Here is a 19,540-nt window from a genome sequence, read left to right as displayed (position 1 = left end):
CATCAAGGCAGAATTATCTTTTTAACAGATGAAACTGCCACCTTGAACTTTTTACAAACATACAGAACACCGAGAATACCTTTCCACTAATGACAAGTATTAGTTAACATCCGACCGTCGCATGTTCGTGACACTTTCAAGTATACAGAAACATTTCCTTGAGGTATCGTCGTCGGCATTTACCACTGGAAACCGCAATCTTTTTATGTTATCTTCTAATCTAGCTCGAGAAATCGAAGTAGGCGGAAACATAGAAAAACTCGTAATATAACCGTGCTCGAAAAATTCATAACATTTGATTTTGTCATTCGGGTTATGTACTCGTCCTGAAAAATATGTTGATAACAGCGAGTCGGAAATTTAAATCCTGGTGCACATACAAGAATGGATTAACCAGAGAGTTCGCGTACTGTAGCCACAATGCAACATTATACACGCTGAACGGTAAACATTCATCGCTACACGAAGCTTCTACTACAGAAATCACAACCCATGGCGTGAAGCAAACCAGAAAAGACGCTACTAAAATGCTGACAAGTCTGGCGGCCTTGTCACCACTGAGAGATCGCCCCTTTTTATTCAGGTTGTGAACGTGAGGTTTGCCCTCTGGACTGAAGCCGGCCTGGGATGAACCGACGGTTGACTGTGAGGTAGTCGCTGTTGTACTTCTTCCGTCTTGAATATTTGCTACACGGGTACATCTGCACGTCTCGCGGGGCCCTATATCTTCCAATTCAAAGACATTATTAGCTATCCCTTGCCGCAAGTCAGTCGCACTTTGTTCCATGTCCATCCCACCACCTTTCCCGAGCATTCCCCGAAATTTAAAGCCCACTTTAAATGTTTTCCTATCGCTACTTTCATGTACATATACTCCCTGCTTATTATCAGAGGGTAGTGGAAAAGATTCAGCGAAATCGGTTCCACGTTCTTCTCTTGGTTGTAAATATTTGCCGGCTGACGATGGGCATCCTAGTCCAGCACTGGCGTTGAAGTTTTCAACTTCTGAGCTGTCAGCACCGCCAGCACTTGTGGCAGTGGGGTTGGTACCAGTAACAGCAACGCCAGGACGATTGCCTTCACTTCCATAGAGAGGCTTCCTATCAGTTTGACTTCTACGGATGATAGCATAGATTCGTACGTAAACGATGATTATGAAGACCCAGGGACCGATGGGTGATAGAAACAGATTAAGTGTGGTGTAGAAAGCGTGATCTTCGTATTCAACGGAGCAATATTCATTGTAGTCGATTGTAGAATTGCCAATAATGTACTCCCAAACAGTAATAGCTGGTACCTCAAACACTAATCCCAAAATCCAGGCAACGACGGTTAGCTTGATGACGAAACGATTCGTACGTATGCGTCGGTACCAGAGTCCGTGAAATAGGCCTAGATAGCGGTCCAGACAAATTGCCGCTACGTTATACACTGAAGATGTAAATAAGAAATAGTCTAAGACAAGCCATATTATGCAAACCGTCTTACCGAGCTGCCAATACGTGTCTTGGTACCAATCATAAATAGCTAAGGGCAGCGCACTCACGCCTATTAGGCAATCGGACACCGCTAGACTGATGTAGAAATAATTCGTTGCCTTTCGAAGTTTCTTTGTTCTGCAGAATGCGACTATTATTAATAAGTTGGACGAAGCTGTCATAATCGCAATCACGGAGAATAGAACAGTTATCGCCAGAACTGTCACATCGCTTCTGCCATGGTAGCTGTGCTCTTCTCCTCCAGACCAGTTTTGTGTGGTCACATACTGCTGTAGGCCTAATGTCGACCAGCTGCCGATCACGGAAATGTTATCCGTTGAATTAAAAAGGGTTGCTACTTTAAATATGCCTGTATTGTTGCGCATTCCACGCTGGGAATGATTGTTCTCCAGAGAATGGTTCAGGAAATCGGACACATACATTGTGCCAGGTGTGGGTACACTGCCGCGTGTTTGTGTACCCTTTACCGTTGTCAAATTGATGTCGTTGTGTGTTACGTTCATAGTTTTATTCAATGCCGCATCACAAAGTGATATCAATGCGCATATTTAAATTAGTCTAGGTATATAAGGGGTGGCAATAGGACCGGCGGATCAGCGATGGCTTCACAACAAAATCCCACAGGAGTACAAGAATTTGTGAACGCTCACCGAGCAAAACAACCTAGCTGAGGAAGTAAAAACTGCTACTAAAGTAGATGTGATAACGCAGCGGTACTTGTGGTGTGTATCGAACGCGCTGGGGTCAAGGGTCATCGCCACAGTGCCTGTGGCTGTGACCCTTGACCCGAGCGCATTCGATACACGCCACAAGTACACGAGCGTAAAGTTGGCGTCATACTCTCATCCTCATCCTCAGCCTAAGGGATCACGCGAAAATGAGGATGAGGATGACGCTACAGCGTCAGCTTCACCGGCGTCAGATCCGATTATTCCCGAATGCGTCTGATGGAGTGATAAGTGTAAGGGAGCATTCGTTATTTACGGGGAGGGGGGTCGGTGGAAATCAGGGGGGTTGACTTTTACAAAACCGCTTTTTAGGGGGGTCAAATTTTACAATCAATGATTGAAGGGGGTCAAATTTTACAAAGGTTTGTATTGAGTTATGGAAAACAAAATTGACTTTGGAATTTCACCGAAATGTTGCTTGTGTAACCGATGTTTCGAGACGGCAGAATAATAACCGACGAAGCTTAGCTATTTCTCTAGCAGGGCCAACAAGTCCGAGACTGGCGTTAACCTCTCTAGAGCAGCAACAGAGCATGTAGCCCTGATTACAGGTCTGTGTGTTCCTGGCGTATACGGCCTCCACCACACTGCAGCCCTGCAACGGTCTGTGGAGATAACTGGGGTCTCTGCAGCGAGATTCAAAATGGGGATCTCCACGGGTAAACAACTTGTCGAGTATGTTATGTTTCAGAAAATGAGCGGTTTTGGACGTTAGGAGAAGTCAATCGCATCTTTTCTGGGATTGGTTAGGAGGTAAAGGTAGACAGGGAGAGCATTTTGCCCCAATAGAGCAGAATTTCGGCCAAAAAGACCGTTTAGTCTTCATTGCGGTCCAGATCCAGGCCGCAGAGACCTCAAGTCTGTTCAAAGACCATTGCAGGGCTTTGGTAGAGGCCGTATAATGCTGGGAACACACGTGCGCACACCTGTACGCAGGGCTACACAGCATGGGCACGAAATGAGGAACCAACACACAGTCATATAATGTAACAAACAACTTCTGTATATTACTATATTGTGTCAAATATCGGGGTCTACATATAAAATAGTAAAACCGTACTTCAAAACTATAAATATTACTCCATGGTGACAGTAACCGTACTGATCGACCTCCCGACGGCAGAGTCGAACACACTTTCAGAACAAAAACTCTGTTCAAACCCTTAACGCTTAACGATTTCTATGGAAAACTTAACGTTACCGCAGAGGTACCTCAGACTTGACAACGCGGCTTGGAAACACAAATAGTTCACACGCGACTTTAACTAATGTTCAATGATGAGCACAATTGTAAGTCCCGTGTAATGTCTGCACATGAAAGTCGGCGACAACACACGCAATTCACTGCTAAGCAGCGTCCAGTTCAGCTACCACGGGAGCAGCCATCTTAGATCTTTGTTTATTTCCGGTCGGGACATGCCGAACTAATCTGAAGTCTTCCTCTGCTAACTCCGCGCATCGACAAAAGTTCAGTGGAACGATCATAAATAATGTTCTCATGACAATCTCAGACATCTGACTGAACTCATAAACGGAATAAAGTTCACAGTTAACACACAATTTGCTGCAGAAAGATCAGCTTTCAACTTGTGGTGATATTATCATCTTAGCGTGCAGTGCGTATATTGCAAATATACGGCACGGCTTTCACTTGTGTGAGCAATGTTCGTTCCATCGACTTAAGTAGAGGATGGCGTAGGGTTTAAATAAACAGTCCGATCCGCATAAAATTCGATCTCTGCCACTCACCGGTTTCTTTACATATCTGCTGACTTGAGTAAGACTCAAAATAGAGAAATATCTGACTTAAAAAGCACACGCTGACACTCAAACCTTCCAGTGCCAGTGCAGCATGCAACGTAAAACACTCTCTGGAAAGTTCCCGTCTTGGACTCCCTAGGTATACAGTGATAACACACAAGAACTCCCAGGCAAAATAGAAAATACACAGGTCCTCCATACATAATCTATGAGAAGCTATGAATAATTTCTTTTAAATACAAAACTAGCTAAATCTGTATATTTATAGACTCTTGATTATTGATATTAATGTACTTGATAAGACTAGGGTAGTTAGCAGTGCATTTGTGAGCAAGAAATTTGATTTTGGAATTTCACCGAATTGTTAATTCACTATCTTGTCAGAGGAAACTATGAATATTTTTTTTCCATTACAAAACTAGTTAAATCTGTGTATTTATGTACGCTTGATTATTGATATTAATTTACTTGATTAGACTAGGGTGGTAACAAGTGGATGTTTGTGCAAGAAATTTGATTTTGGAATGTCACCGAAATGTTGATTCACTATCTTGTCTATATGGAAACTATGAATAATTTTTTTCCAATATAAAACTAGGTAAATCTGTGTATTTATGTACGCTTGATTATTGATATTAGTGTACTTGATTAGACTAGAGCGATTACAAGTTCATGTGAGTGCAAAAAATTTGATTTTGGCATTTCACCAAAAATGTTGATTCTCTAGTATGTGAGGAAACATTTTCAGCCCGGGGCCACAGGGTGCGAAAGGTTAATGAATCAAATCTGATGAAATTTTTTTTTCATGGGGGGGGGGGGGGTCACATTTTACAATTGATGAATTGAGGAGGGGTCAAATTTTAGAAATTTGATTTGGAGGGGGGGGTCGCTTTTTACGTTTCATTTGTCGCTCAAATTCCACCGCCCCCCCCCCTCCCCGTAAATAACGAATGCTCCCTAAAAACAACGATTAAAATGTGCTCCAAGTTTAATATCACTGTAAATGTTAATCAAAACACAGTGGAGTTTGTATTTCATAATATTTAGTAACCTCTCCTCTTAATATCCGTTTTTCACGATGTAGTTACAACGCAACATTCTTAGTCCTTAAACTCTTAAAGTTCAAAGGTTGTATGTTTACTACTTTTCAGGCCTCAAGTCAAAGTTATACAAGCTAATTGTTTTATATGTCCTCTGAATAATTAGGGCTTTCATATCGCTTCTCATTGTGGCGACTTTTACATATTTCGGACTATGTATACCTTTTTTGCACCAATTTTTGGAAAATCTTAACGCAAGAGATGAGAGGATACCAACAAACACATCCGCGGAACCATGTCGACTGAAAATTACGAACATTTTCAAAACACTAGTCTGTATGAGATATTCTAACTATAAAATATTACCTGCTAACCAGTTTTAAGATTCAAAAGAAAGTTGAGAAAGAATGGAGTTGTTATTTTCTTAAGTTAAAAGGCGAATTTTATCATTTATCTGTCATCGGGTAGCGTAACTTCGGCAATCTTCGGATACGACGCTGAAGCTGACGCTGAGTAGCGTCATTTTCAGCGTCAACTAGAAAGGTCACCTGAGGCTGAGGATGAGGATGACGCCAACTTTACGATCGTCACAAGTACAGCTGCGATATCACAGCTACTACTAAAATATGCAAGAGAGGGTAGTGTAAAACGGGTGAGCATCCTCGCCCGTTTCTTTCTTGTTTGAGCATTTCTTTTTACATCGGGTAGGCTACTTCTATGGTCTCTTGCTATGTGCATAAATTTCTTCTTCATTCTTTGTGTTTCGCTGTACAATTCTTTACCTGCGTTTATGTACCTACTCCTGAAGTCACGTTCTTCGTTTTTTTTCCGCCACTACTAGTTCGTTTGGACATTCATAAGATGTATGCCATGCCAAAAGTTCAACACTGCTTCCGTAAACCATGAGTGTAATGTTTTTGATTTTTATTGTCGTTTATGGTGTTTGAAATTTGGTCAAACACGTCGATCGCGTTCCGAAAACATCATTTTTCTGGGAGCCACCATACACAACTTCCGGTAATGGCGGCTCCCAGAAATACGGATGCCCCACGCTCAATGTTTATGGAACGCGATAAACGACAAGGTTTGTGAAGCATAGTGTTCAGGCTTCAGTAGTGATAAATCGGTACGACCAAATGCTGTAAATATCCCATCAACACGCCTCGGCAATGGGATGCGCTTATTTTGAACTCTACAGGGCAATCGACATTGTAGCGCTACTGGTGAGCGAAGTCGCAAAAACCAAAAAGCACCGACCGCCTCACAGTAGCGCTACAATTTTGCAGCTACTGATCTCCCTGGCTTTCGAACGAACCGATCTCTAAGAGCGACGGCAGCGACGCGTCTGTATGATGGTGAAGTTGATGAGCAGTTAATTTTGTGAAAAAGCTGGACTATTCCTGGGCCATCTCTATAATGGACAGGATGGTAATGCAAGGTCCAAGCACTTGCATCCAATCAATTTCTCATACATGCGATCTGTCAGTTGATCTTACGGTATGACATCAGAGCATTACATTTTTGGAAAATTTGAGTGTTACGCAGAATACAAACGATAGCATAATGATTCCAATTGTGTGTTAAATTCAATATTGACACACCAATTGTCAGTGCCGACTGAGTGATCAAATATGTCATGTCATTTGAATCATAGAACTCAGAGTGAATGCATTATGGAAATTCGTGTCGCCAGAGATTTGTGCAATCGAAGACAAAGTCATTAAGTTCTTGCAGACTGATTTTCCGATGAATAAAATGACATTTACGATGTAATTAAATGGTAAACAGAGATAATGGAACCCCTATTCATTGGTGCATGATCGTATTGAATTACATGTAACAAAAACGGGTAGTTTTCTTGATGCGTCATGCAATCTTCAAAACGTCAGTTGATGTGTGTATGACAATGTTTTGACAAGAATATACTGATTAAGAATTCAATTTCCGCTATTTTTCCGTGTTTGCGTTATGTTTGTTTAAGTTAGATGTGTGTTAGTGGAGCCAAGATGTTACGTCGAATGTTACATGGGCATTGCCACTCCATCATAAAAACCTACAGTGCGTTTCACCAAGGTACCGCAACTCAGCGTATGAGGCAGACACATTTCACGTAAATAAACGATTAGCTCAGGTATCACGACACATTTCAAAGCTACCAACTCATTGATTAATATCAGTAAACCGGCATAGGGCAGCTGCACTGAGTTTAGACTGAGAGATACACTTGATCTACAGTGTAACTGTTTTTTACAATTTCAGCTATTATATAAGAGTTAAAAGCTGAAGGTTTTCTCAACAGAAACGTCTGCTCTCGAAAAAAACGTTAATACGAAACTTTAACTCGACAGGAATGAAATAAACTTCGTTTCTTGCGTTAACAACAGACATTTGAGGTTCATGTGAGATCTCGAGGTCGACATCGTATTCGAGTCCTGTGTATTTCATTTCTTTCAAGGTTAAAATTTCAACTCTTTAACTCTCAGCTGAAATTGTAAAAACAGGTACATTGTAGATCAAGTGTATCTCTCAGTCTATAGACAGAGCGGCTGCCCTATGCTGGTTTACTGTAATTAATCAATGAGTAGGTGACTTTCAAATGTGTCGTGATACGCAAGCTAATCGTTTGTGTTGTAGGTGAAATGTTCCGTCTCATACGCTTAGTTGCGGTACCTAGGTGAAACGCACTGCTCTGCAGGAACAGAAATTAAAGTGTAACCATAAGTGCAACACATTTTTTGAATGATCATTAAACGCATATTAGAGTGAAATCAATACCTCATATATTTCTTTAATGATATTGCCACTGATTGCGATGTCTTCACAGGATAATCCTATATGACAACAGATCTTATAAGCTAGTAAAATATCTGTCGAGCGTATTCATGACTTTATGACAGTGTCAGAAAACCTATTTACTAATCAAAGAGTCTCTCAAAGTCAAAAATAAACCGGTATGCAAAAACACAATCCACATAATCTACATCGCTGTAATCTCACAAATTCTTGGACCTATCGTTCATTTTTTATTCAATGTATCGATGACGAAATAACACATGACGAGTATTTTTTAAGATTTAACTGTGATCTTGTCGGTGACCTGTGACCAAGATGGCGGTGTCGAAAGTTAGAAAACAATCCCGGACTTTTATGCACTACAGTATTTGCCAATTTGTGTTGCGAGACCTTGTGTGGTTTAAAACAAAAGTATAGTAGAAAAGTTATATACATTTCCAAGACCCGGACGGGAAATCGCGCACATTTCTCAAAAGTAGGCGTGAATTCACTGTGTAACGTGTGAACTTTGACGGACATTCAGATCGGACTCTTTGAACTGCGTCGGCAGTCGATGGCTCTTGAGTCCACATATGTTGTGAATCTTTAGATCACTGACCCGCCACAGCAATTATTGCAGCAGCTGTTTTTTCAACGGCTATTTTATCAAGACAAATCTGATATAACCTTTAGAAATGATATTTTGTGGACTCTGTTGATTACATTCGTGATTACTAAGCATGTAAGAGATTTGCGCTGTGTGAATTGTGAGCAAACTAGGCGGAAACAAAATCTGAGTTGCATGTCACTTGTACGATCGTGTACAAGTGTGATTGTCCACAGATCGGAACAGTATTATGAGTACAGACATTGCGATAGGAGTTGTGATAATGATGCAAACGACGCGTAGAATATTTCACTACTCAGACAAATGTCTACCCATTTGACAGGCCATGGCACACAGATGTAATAGCAAAGGTATGCCAGGTTCGCAACAATTACCGGTTCGAATAGCGACCTGCAGACCGCTCAGGTATTCGTCAGATAACCGTCCCTTCACTATGAAGGACTTTAAAAGACCATGGCAAAAAATACTACAACCATGTCAAACAATTCTATTATTGCGTTTGGCTACAGGCAAACAAGGATTTAGAGGCAACAAGCCTGAAGACGTAGTCATCACGAGAAGACAAGTGATGCATTTTTGCATGACTTCTCTCGTCCGATCGTTTTAATTTGCTGGCGTAACGTACGTTGGCCATCGTTGGGTTTAAGGTAAGAGCCACCAAACCAAATGGACCTTTATGGACACCAAAATTTTCGAACAGAGAATACCCGATAACAATACATTTTCTTCTTCACGATGACCAGCATGTTATGGACTAGGATGCAGTCTGATCACGTTACCCAGAAATACAGCAGGTTGGTACACATGTTGGGGTATTGGGCACGTCTTTCAACTTTTTCAACAAACTATTGCGCAAGTCTTTCAATACAAGAAATCTTAATACATATTTATTTATGAGAAGTCATCGTTAGTTGATAAGGCGAACGTTAATGAACATTTATCAAGCTAACTATTGCTTTACTTTGCACGAGATTTGATTGACAGTGATATTCACATAATCTTTGGCGTCCCCTGGGTCGCCTTTCTCACTGGTCACACACAATTATTCACTAAAGTTGTCCCAAAATTCATCGGTTTAAAAACATAGAGTAACTATGCAATGATAAGGTATTCATCCTGCTGTAAAGCATTGTCATTTCATATTTTTCATGAAAATCACGTACAACACCGCAACCCCTCTGAGTTCTCCGTTCATTTAAGTCGCACGGTGTTTCTTTGGCAAGCATAATGAGTAACCTTCCAAGTACAATCACAAAATCACAAACTTTGTTTTGCCTATTATCCCATGAGGTTGCTGTTGCGCGCAAGTTGCGCGCAAGTTGCAAATCTTGCAAGTCCTGCGCCTCTTTTGTTTCAATACAAAGAAATTGTTATGTGCAGCGTCTCGGAAGCTGTTGCCCAATTGGGTGGCAGAATCTTACCGATATAATTGAATAATACAATTAGACTATACTTTGAATAGTGACAATCAACCAAATGGATAATATAACCATGAGCACGCTGCACATCAGCAAAAATTGTGTGAAGTGGAGTTGCGAAGTAGAATAGTGTTTAATAATCGCAGGGAAACTTGAACCTTTCTTTTTAAAGACAAAGCAAAGTGCTGCGAATCTTTCGTTCTTGACGTTGCGATTGAATGATTGACATGTTGCATAAGCTAATTGTAACAATAGGCGTGCTGCGAAGTTGCGGAAAACCAGACAGGCGCAACTTGCGAGGGCAGGGACCTCTGCCTCACAGACATCGACAATTCTGACCACAGTTAGCCGTGACTTGACTGACTCCATAATTTGCAGTTTCAATGATATGACTTGATGCTTATCCTAGTAACGTACTTTACCTTACATATAGTCCTAGGTTTGATAATTCAAGATAGTCACCAAGCGTAGCCGCTTAGACGAAGACACCTTTACGTTTCTTAGTGTTCTATTGCATATTGTGAGACTTACAGATCACTAGCATGTCCGATGTCTATAGTTCAATTACCCGATTTTATACGTGGTCCCTGTTCAAACTGCGCATCAACCGTCAAACTGTTTTCATCCATGCACTGCAAGCAGTTCAAAGTTGGCAGTCAAAGCCCTTCAGTCAACTTCGCTCGTGCCCGTCGCGATTTTTCAATGGCATTGAATGAATTACCGACTAAACATAACCATGATATGACTGACTTAAAGTCTGGGCCTAAGGTCTAATCGTCCTGTTTCCTAAGTAAGGTCCGACACATATATACCGGTCACAGTGATTGGTATCTGTGGCCCTACATGGTCCGTCCCGTAATATAGTGTCCTATGTACTTCATAGGAACCGTCGAAGTAACCAGTCATTCAGGACGCGAAGACAAAGACAAAGAGATTCATTGAATGTTCACTGACAAACATTAAGTCAGTTAATTTGGTAGTTTTATTTTACAACGCTCACTTGATGTTCAACAATTCCAGAAGTAATATTTTGATGTGGTCGGTAGCACATATGCATTTCTTTGTGTAAATTTGGAAACGTTTGGCCCAGTGATGAAGTTTTGAGCAATGTGAAAAGAAGTCTGGTACAAACCGATTGTATACACTAACAATGCTTTATACAGTGTTCAGACACCTGAAGGGCATGATTCTAACAAGAATTCTAAAGATTCTAAAGAAACTATCGAAACAGGTAAACCATCAATAAAATTGAGAACGTTCTGATCAGTAGCAATGTTGCAAATATTACTATTTTGGACGGAGAGGTGTTGGTGTAGTGGATTTACCGATATCATTTCGATTTCCTTTAGAAAAAATGTCGATAACATTCAAAACAGGGAAAAGGGGTAAAATTAAACAATTAATATAAAATAATGTACATGTATTTACTTTATACATGTATGTATTTAACATTTAATACATGTAGATGTATTAAATCCTGTATAATTAATTGTCTAGCGTCAAATTCCTGGTTATTGCATATCTTTTGTTCTCCTTTGAAAGTTGCGCATAGTTAGTCGATTTGCTCAGAGATAAAGCTGATAAAAATCGACAATCTAGATGAGTTCATCACTGGCCGGAGTTTAATTAAACTCTAAAAAGGCCGCCCTACTTTACACACAGAACAGCCTGATCAGCCTTCTCCGATGCAAGACTCGGCAATTCATTCTCAAAGCTGGTTGAATTTGCTCAGCTATTGTAAATATGTAAACGAAAGAAAAAGGAGTTCTTGCAACATTTTTGTGTATATTATATTGTGTATAATATACTTATATTACCCCTGCATGCCCCTAACTCTACTTGTTAGATGAATGTAAACGCCATCTTTTGTGAATCCAGGTCGTCGTCTTTCGATTGGAAAATTCTAAAATGATTAGAAGGAATTATTACGGTGGGGAAGACGGTAGGCTAGAAATGTGTCATTCGAAATGAAGTTGTATCCCGTAAGTTACATAAGTACAATAACCGTCATCATTTTTCCTCATTCGACTTATTTTTCAAATATTTCCTCTTTGAAACACATACTTACATATCAAAAGCTTGTACAGCGCGGCCGGAAGCCATAATTACCGGAATAAAGTGAATAACAAATAAATATATTTCAGTAATTAAAAATTAACACCCTTTAGTTTGTAGTAAAAACAAAGCATTTATGTACGGCCTTTCGTTATGACGATCGCTTGTAGAGCACTATCAAGTCAGCTTTCAGGTCGGTTCATGCAGTCATAATATCATACAAAAAACAGCCTGGTTTTACACAAAAGAATTTAAAAGACACTTTTGAAAACATGATGTATAGTCTTGCATTATTCTGAATGGAATCTATAAAAAAGGTAGAACTGTCAGACAGGAGCGCGGAGCAAACCAACAATTGGTACAGATGCACGTAATTTATGATGGCACCTTCATTTTCAATGGGAGGCATTCATGTTTACTGTCACTCACCTTTTAAACAAATAGACAGTTGATGAAAGTGACTCGAATGTATCATGCAGTAAATGCTGCCAAGTCTCACTTGACTTGATAACACGATACAGCTACTGAGAATATGTCGAGGGAATATCAAAATGCTATACTATAGATGAAAATATCGGGTTCGCAAATACGAGGACATAAACGCATACACACTAATTACCGCAACATCCTTGGGACACAAATTGTGTAAAACGAGCATCTTTTCATAAATAATTTCATTAACTAATTAAAATTTTACGACATGCAACTTAATGACAATGAGATTACTATTAAATTGCGATATGTAAATTGTTGCTCGCATGATCACTTCAAGAGCTGTATTGATATTAATGTATTTGAATGATTTTTTATTCTTTATTAACAATATAATTGAAAACACGCCTGTCGCGTATTGTCTAAAAGACTCTACGCTTTTACAGTATCGCGCACTACGTATACGAGGCGCCAAATGTAAAATAATTAATATTCAAAATCACGCTTATTTAAGACGTAGAACAGTTGGAAAATGTATATAGAGAGGAATTTCCATTGTATATTTGCACACACACACACACACACACACACACACACACACAGACACACACAATTATAATTATATCATACCAGCATATTGATGGTGCAAATACAGCAATCTGATTGGTCGAGACGCGAAAAGAACCGTGGTCTATTGGCGATATACCACGGCTAGCATACGGGCGAGCTCTATGCTTGAGCAAACTTTCTTTTATCACGTTCCACGCCAGAATTCCAATAAACTGTTATGATATGATATAATAGCAAAATCACACCCAGCGACGGTATACCACTCGATTTTGACCAGTTCACTTCATATATGCACTCGCTATCGGTCGTGCATATATATATTTGTATTATATATATAATATATATATATATATATATATTATATATATATATAATATATATATATATATATATATATATATATATCCCGCTCTAGTTCCACGTAGATTATTTCATTTTGTACGGAGGTGTGATCCGGGATTAGGGATACAAATTTGTAAGAAATACACTCCGCGTTTTAAAAGATTTACACAAAAACACCGACAAATTTATGGCTCACAATTTGCAACGATGCATTTAAGCCTCTTATTTACCAACCTATCAGAATTCGATATATTTTGTAGATGAGTATGTGTCGAATGTTTGTCAAGGTGTAGTCTGATTTTACATACATGTATCACATGTAGAGTTGATAGGGGGAAATGTGAGACCCAAATGATGTTCCGTTTACCTCGCAATGCGTTCCTGGCGATCCCCAACTATGAGGGGCCGAGTGTAAATTAATTAGTTTGCACATTTAAAAATCGTTCTAAAGGTATACTGTGAAATAAGATGTTTAGTATGCAGTACTTGTAAATACAACACACATGGATGTACTCGTATGCATGAACGTAACCATGATTTCAAATGTGTACGCGTTAAATTATATCAGGCACACACATTCACACACGCGTACTATATGAACATGTACATACACGTACACAAGTCCTTCTGCATAGATGCAGACTGTAGATCCATTCATAGACCCATTCATAGATAGATACATAGATACATAGATACATACTTAGATACATAGATACATAGATACATAGATACATACATAGATACATACATAGATACATACATAGATACATACATAGATACATACATACATACATACATACATACATACATACATACATACATACATACATACATACATACATACATACATACATACATACAAGGTCTATTTTTCACAATTTTTTCATAAATATAATATGTGGAAAGGGTGTTAAACTGTTTCTAATTATTTGCAGTCATACCAAATGCCAATGTGTAAAGCACAACAAAAGAAAGACTGCTTTAGAATCAACACAATTCCACGTGATTCCATTCTATGTTGGACCAAATCAATTGAAAATTGAGTACTAGGCTTACTTGGGGCAAGATAGGACATCGAAAGTGAGAGATATATGATTAAAGATAATTTGAGGCCTGGCTTGTAGAAAGAAGACCAAATAGACCCAATGACGTTCTAGACAAAGTCTTCTGTCGATCCAGGGTGATTATTCAGAACATAATGTGACAAACGCAATATCGGTGATGTGACAACTTCAGAGAATGTCTTTGGCTGTCCTCCTAGGCTTATGCACCTCGCGATATTGGATTATTGATTTCACAGATATTTTTATACAAGGGAACAACATTTGTTTGTGGTATACTGGTCTGAATGTTGTTATATCACGCAAACCTCACCATTAATAAAATTCCAGGTTAATCCAGGGACCTGAATTCACTGCACAACGAACTCAATTATTTCCCAAATTTATTTTATACTTCCACAAAGAACATGATTCAGAGATCATATACATGATGGGAAGTGTGATGAGAAACAAAGACGTCGCTTTTGTGTTAGTCAGGGTATGTATTTTCTACGTTACGCTCTTGTATGTATTTTTGTTTCCTACCGACATGCATTTTACCGAGGTTTTACTGATTAATTTGTCTGTTAGAGGCAGTCGTAAGGCGTTGTTGACAAGAAAAGTATAATTGAAATATCACTTCAGCCATTGTTCGATCTTTCATGTTCATCATTTCACGATTACATATTGTCACCTAATCACTGTAAAGGGACATAAGCTGTAACTTGTGGCAAGTTTTTTCAGTATTCTGCTTCTGTATATCTGCTACCGTGACTGCAGACCCTAATTCGTTTGTCATGCTGAAATTTCGAGTATCCTTTTTTGTCAACAAAGCTTGTATGTGTGTAGTGATCATTGTTTACTGTTTACAAATGAATTCTAGTCCGGACTTGAATACAATGTTCAACAATAACAACATAGAGTGTGTTGATATGCTAAATACTTGGCATTAAATTACAGTTTAGGGATTCAATGCAGAAAGTGTAGGGAAACCACAAAACAAAAGTTCTGAAAAAATAGCCAAAAGAGACAGCTTATGGAGCTTTAATTTATATACTTTTGTGACAATCCACTTAGGCTGTATACTTTCAGAGATCAAACCCAATATTCTTGCAATTCCCAACCGAACCTTATTGTTCTCTTCAACGTAGTATGCGACTCTGTGACAAATCTTTCGTTTCTAGAATTTTTACACTACTTTTGTCTACTGGGGCTAATTTTGAAGCTCTTCGGAGTTCGCAAAGTTTTCATGTTAGATTTTCTTAAATCGAAAGTTAATTTTTTTGCTCTAGAGTAACACGGGGATGGCGGCAATCATAACGGTATAAATGATGGGTAATTTGCTTCTTTAGTACAGCAATATGGTGCTCAGTGACTGCTAATACATATTCTTGCTATGTTAAGAGCATATTTGAACGTTTCGATGAAGAAAGTTTGAACAAGCTTTTTAATTTCGAGGCGCATAATACCTTAGCTTAATCCACAAAACCTTCTTTTATTTTCTCTTCAACCTAATCCCATGAGATTCGGAGAAATAAATAAATGCATAATCTAGTGAAATTTTGATGACGTTAAAGGTTTTACATGTGTCATTTTATTTGAAAATTTGACTTAACTATTTGTAGGTAGTCTTGGATCGTAAGGCGTTACAGGTTTACCCAAAGTGAGGGCTCAAATCTTTGCGTTGTAGAGTGAGTCATACCCTTCCTAGCACCGGGAATTTTGCTCCAAACGACGAGAATAATCGACAATTACACGACCATTGAAGGGTCATTTCTTATTGTACATGATGGGGCCTAAAAAACTGTTAAACACATCATAACCTGACATATATACAACACATCACGTCACAAAATGACATAATGTAATAGCATAACATGTAATGTCATTTATTCAACTTACATTAAAAATTACAGCACCTAGTGCTGATGTTCAGAGGCGTTTCATATACGTACAAGTTCGAGTCTTTATACGTCAAACCTGACTTTGTTTCTGTGAATTCAAGTTCTCAACCATTCTCAGAAGGAATTCAAGGGTTGTCGACATTTTACAACACAGAAAATTTGTATAAATTTCGGTCAAATCATCAAATGTTTTACTATTTACTGGAACCAGTCAGCCTCAGTGTCAACAAGGTATTATGGCGTTTTACTCAAGACGCTATAATATCCGAAACAGTTCTGAACACGACAATAAAACTGAAAATTACTCTATAAGATATATCCGTGCAAAAAAATGTTAATAGTAAGCATTATTAAAATAGCAGCACTAGGCTACTGTCAGTTTTCCGTGTAAAAGTAAAATTACAAAAGGAAAAAGAACGGCATGCACTACATCCTACCCATAAACTGAAACGACAAATTCTACGTCGACGTAACTTGCGTCTGCGAAAAGTACACAAACTTAAAGAAAAGCTAGTATTACAACATAATCTTGCACACACACAAAAAAAAACATAAAGTTTTTGACAATGTTATTTGAATCTTGCTCTGGTCAGGCAAAGCATTTGAAAGACGGCAAGTCTAAAATTCAAATCCTGAAACACATACAAGAAAGGGTTTACTAGAGAGTTAGCATACTGTAACCACACTGCAACGTTGTAGACGCTGGACGGTAAACATTCATCGCTACACGAAGCGTCTACTATAGAAATCACAACCCATGGAGTGTAGAAAACAAGAAAAGAAGCCACTAGCATGCTGACAAGTATGGCGGCCTTATTGTCGCCTCTCAAAGATCGACCTTTTTGTCTCAAGTTGTGACACTTCATGGGTTTGACCTCTGATTTTGAGGGCGCACAGGTGGCTGACACCGACGCGATGACACTCTTCGTAGCAGTTGGAATCTTCGCTATACCTGCGCTTGTGTATATCTCTTTGGGTGCTAAATCTTCAAGCTCAACAGCATTATTAGATATCCCTTGTTGCGAGTCGGTCGTACGTAGTTCAAAACAAACGCCATCGTTTTCGCACAGCTTTTCCCCAGACGTACATGTGCGGCTGACTTCACATGCTTCTTTTTCTTTACCTTCCTCTTGGTATAGGCTATTGTTTGTGGGGCCGGCAGACATCTCGAAGCGGCCATGTGTTATGCTCTGTGCATCTTCTACATCAGTTGATGTCGAGCATCCAGGCGTGGCACCCACCACGCATTTTACATCTTTTGATGTCTTGACAAGAATAGCACCGGTTGCTTTTGAAGTGAGAGAAGTGCCTGTATTGCTTGAGTGATCGATTTCGTTTCTATAAGGAGAACTTCTGTCTGATTTTGTCATTCGCCTGCGGATTACCGCATAAATTCGCACGTACACGATGGTTATGAAGACCCATGGAATGATGGGTGACAGAAACATGGTAACTGTGGTGTAGAAGGCATGACTTTCATATTCTACGTTGCAGTACTCGTTGTAATCGATGGTGGAATTTCCTGAAGTGAATTCCCAAAGAGTGATAGCTGGTACTTCGATGACAAATCCCAATATCCAGGCAACGATGATCAACTTGATGACGAAACTATTCGTCCGTATACGTCGGTACCAGAGTCCGTGAAATAGAGCAAGATAGCGGTCGAGGCAGATTGCTGCTATGTTGTACACCGAGGCTGTAAATAGGAAATAGTCTACGGCCAGCCATGAAAGGCAAACCGCCTTGCCGAAGTGCCAATATTCGTCATGGTACCATTGGTAAATGTATAGAGGCAGTACTGTCACACCAAGTAGACAATCGGACAGTGCCAGGCTTACGTAGAAATAATTGGTTGGCTTTCGGAGTTTCTTAGTTTTGCAGAAAGCAATTAGAATCAACAGGTTGGACACAGCCGTCAGTATGGCAATCAAGGAACATACAACAGTTATTACAAGGACTGCAGTCTCACTCATGCCATCGTCTCCCACTTCGGAGTAAACACGAGTTCCATACCAGTTTTGTGTGGTCACATACTTTTCAGAGGTCGCCCAGTTGTCTGTCACAAAACTGTGGTCTGGTAAAGTGGCAAATGTTGTTTCTCTGAAAACATTTGAATCGCTGCGCTCTCCATAATCATCATGATGGGACTTGTTGTTCACAGGAGAATGATCCAGGAAATCGGACATGTATACCGCAGCGGTTGTAGTTACAATATCGCTTGTCCGTGATGCATTTACCGCAGCTGTACCGTTGTCGGCTGTTGCATTCATGGCTCTGCGAATTCGAATGTTTACGCTTGCTTCGAGCAATCAGACATTGAACCCAAGGGTCCGTGAAGTTTGTACTTATTCTCTTTTTCCTTATTCCTTATTCGAACGTGAAGTTTGTTCCTTATTCCTTTTTCCTTATTCCTTATTCGAACGTGAAGTTTGTTCCTTATTCCTTTTTCCTTATTCCTTATTCGAACGTGAAGTTTGTTCCTTATTCCTTTTTCCTTATTCCTTATTCGAACGTGAAGTTTGTTCCTTATTCCTTTTTCCTTATTCCTTATTCGAACGTGAAGTTTGTTCCTTATTCCTTTTTCCTTATTCCTTATTCGTTACTTATTCCTTTTTCCTTATTCCTTATTCGTTACTTATTCCTTTTTCCTTATTCCTTATTCGTTACTTATTCCTTTTTCCTTATTCCTTATTCGAACGTGAAGTTTGTTACTTATTCCTTTTTCCTTATTCCTTATTCAAAATGTGAAGTATGTTAGTTATTAGTCCCAACGGACACCGTGCGTGCGTGCGTGTGTCCGTCCGTCTGTCAATGCGTGCGTCCATCCGTCTGTCTGTCCGTTCACGCAGATATCTGAGAGATGTCAAAAGCGATTTCATTCAAGTCTGTTACTTATTCCTTTTTCCTTATTCCTTATTCGAACGTGAAGTTTGTTCCTTATTCCTTTTTCCTAATTCCTTATTCGTTACTTATTCCTTTTACCTTATTCCTTATTTGTTACTTATTCCTTTTTCCTTATTCCTTATTCGTTACTTATTCCTTTTTCCTTATTCCTTATTCGTTACTTATTCCTTTTTCCTTATTCCTTATTCGTTACTTATTCCTTTTTCCTTATTCCTTATTCAAACGTGAAGTTTGTTACTTATTCCTTATTCCTTATTCAAAATGTGAAGTATGTTGTTAGTCCCAACGGACACCGTGCGTGCGTGCGTGTGTCCGTCCGTCTGTCAATTCGTGCGTCCATCCGTCTGTCTGTCCGTTCACGCAGATATCTGAGAGATGTCTAAAGCGATTTCATTCAAGTCTGTTACTTATTCCTTTTTCCTTATTCCTTATTCGAACGTCAAGTTT

General features: G+C 39.3%; 2 protein-coding genes across 2 annotated transcripts; both read right to left on the bottom strand.

Moving 5' to 3' along the window:
* Positions 1-313: 313 nt before the first annotated feature.
* LOC139134192 (histamine H3 receptor-like) lies at positions 314-1,921 on the bottom strand. Its single transcript, XM_070701106.1, has one exon. It carries the CDS (start codon positions 1,919-1,921, stop codon positions 314-316), a length of 1,608 nt encoding a protein of 535 aa, XP_070557207.1.
* A 14,248-nt stretch (positions 1,922-16,169) lies between these two features.
* On the bottom strand, positions 16,170-18,511 carry LOC139134802 (histamine H3 receptor-like). The gene has a single exon (XM_070701858.1). It carries the CDS (start codon positions 18,457-18,459, stop codon positions 16,759-16,761), a length of 1,701 nt encoding a protein of 566 aa, XP_070557959.1. The 5' UTR covers positions 18,460-18,511; the 3' UTR covers positions 16,170-16,758.
* Positions 18,512-19,540: the final 1,029 nt, after the last annotated feature.

This window comes from Ptychodera flava, chromosome 6 (genome assembly GCF_041260155.1).
Source record: "Ptychodera flava strain L36383 chromosome 6, AS_Pfla_20210202, whole genome shotgun sequence".
NCBI classification, from domain to species: domain Eukaryota; kingdom Metazoa; phylum Hemichordata; class Enteropneusta; family Ptychoderidae; genus Ptychodera; species Ptychodera flava.
Note: the sequence above shows the minus strand (reverse complement) of the source record. Positions and strands in the feature narration are given on the sequence as shown.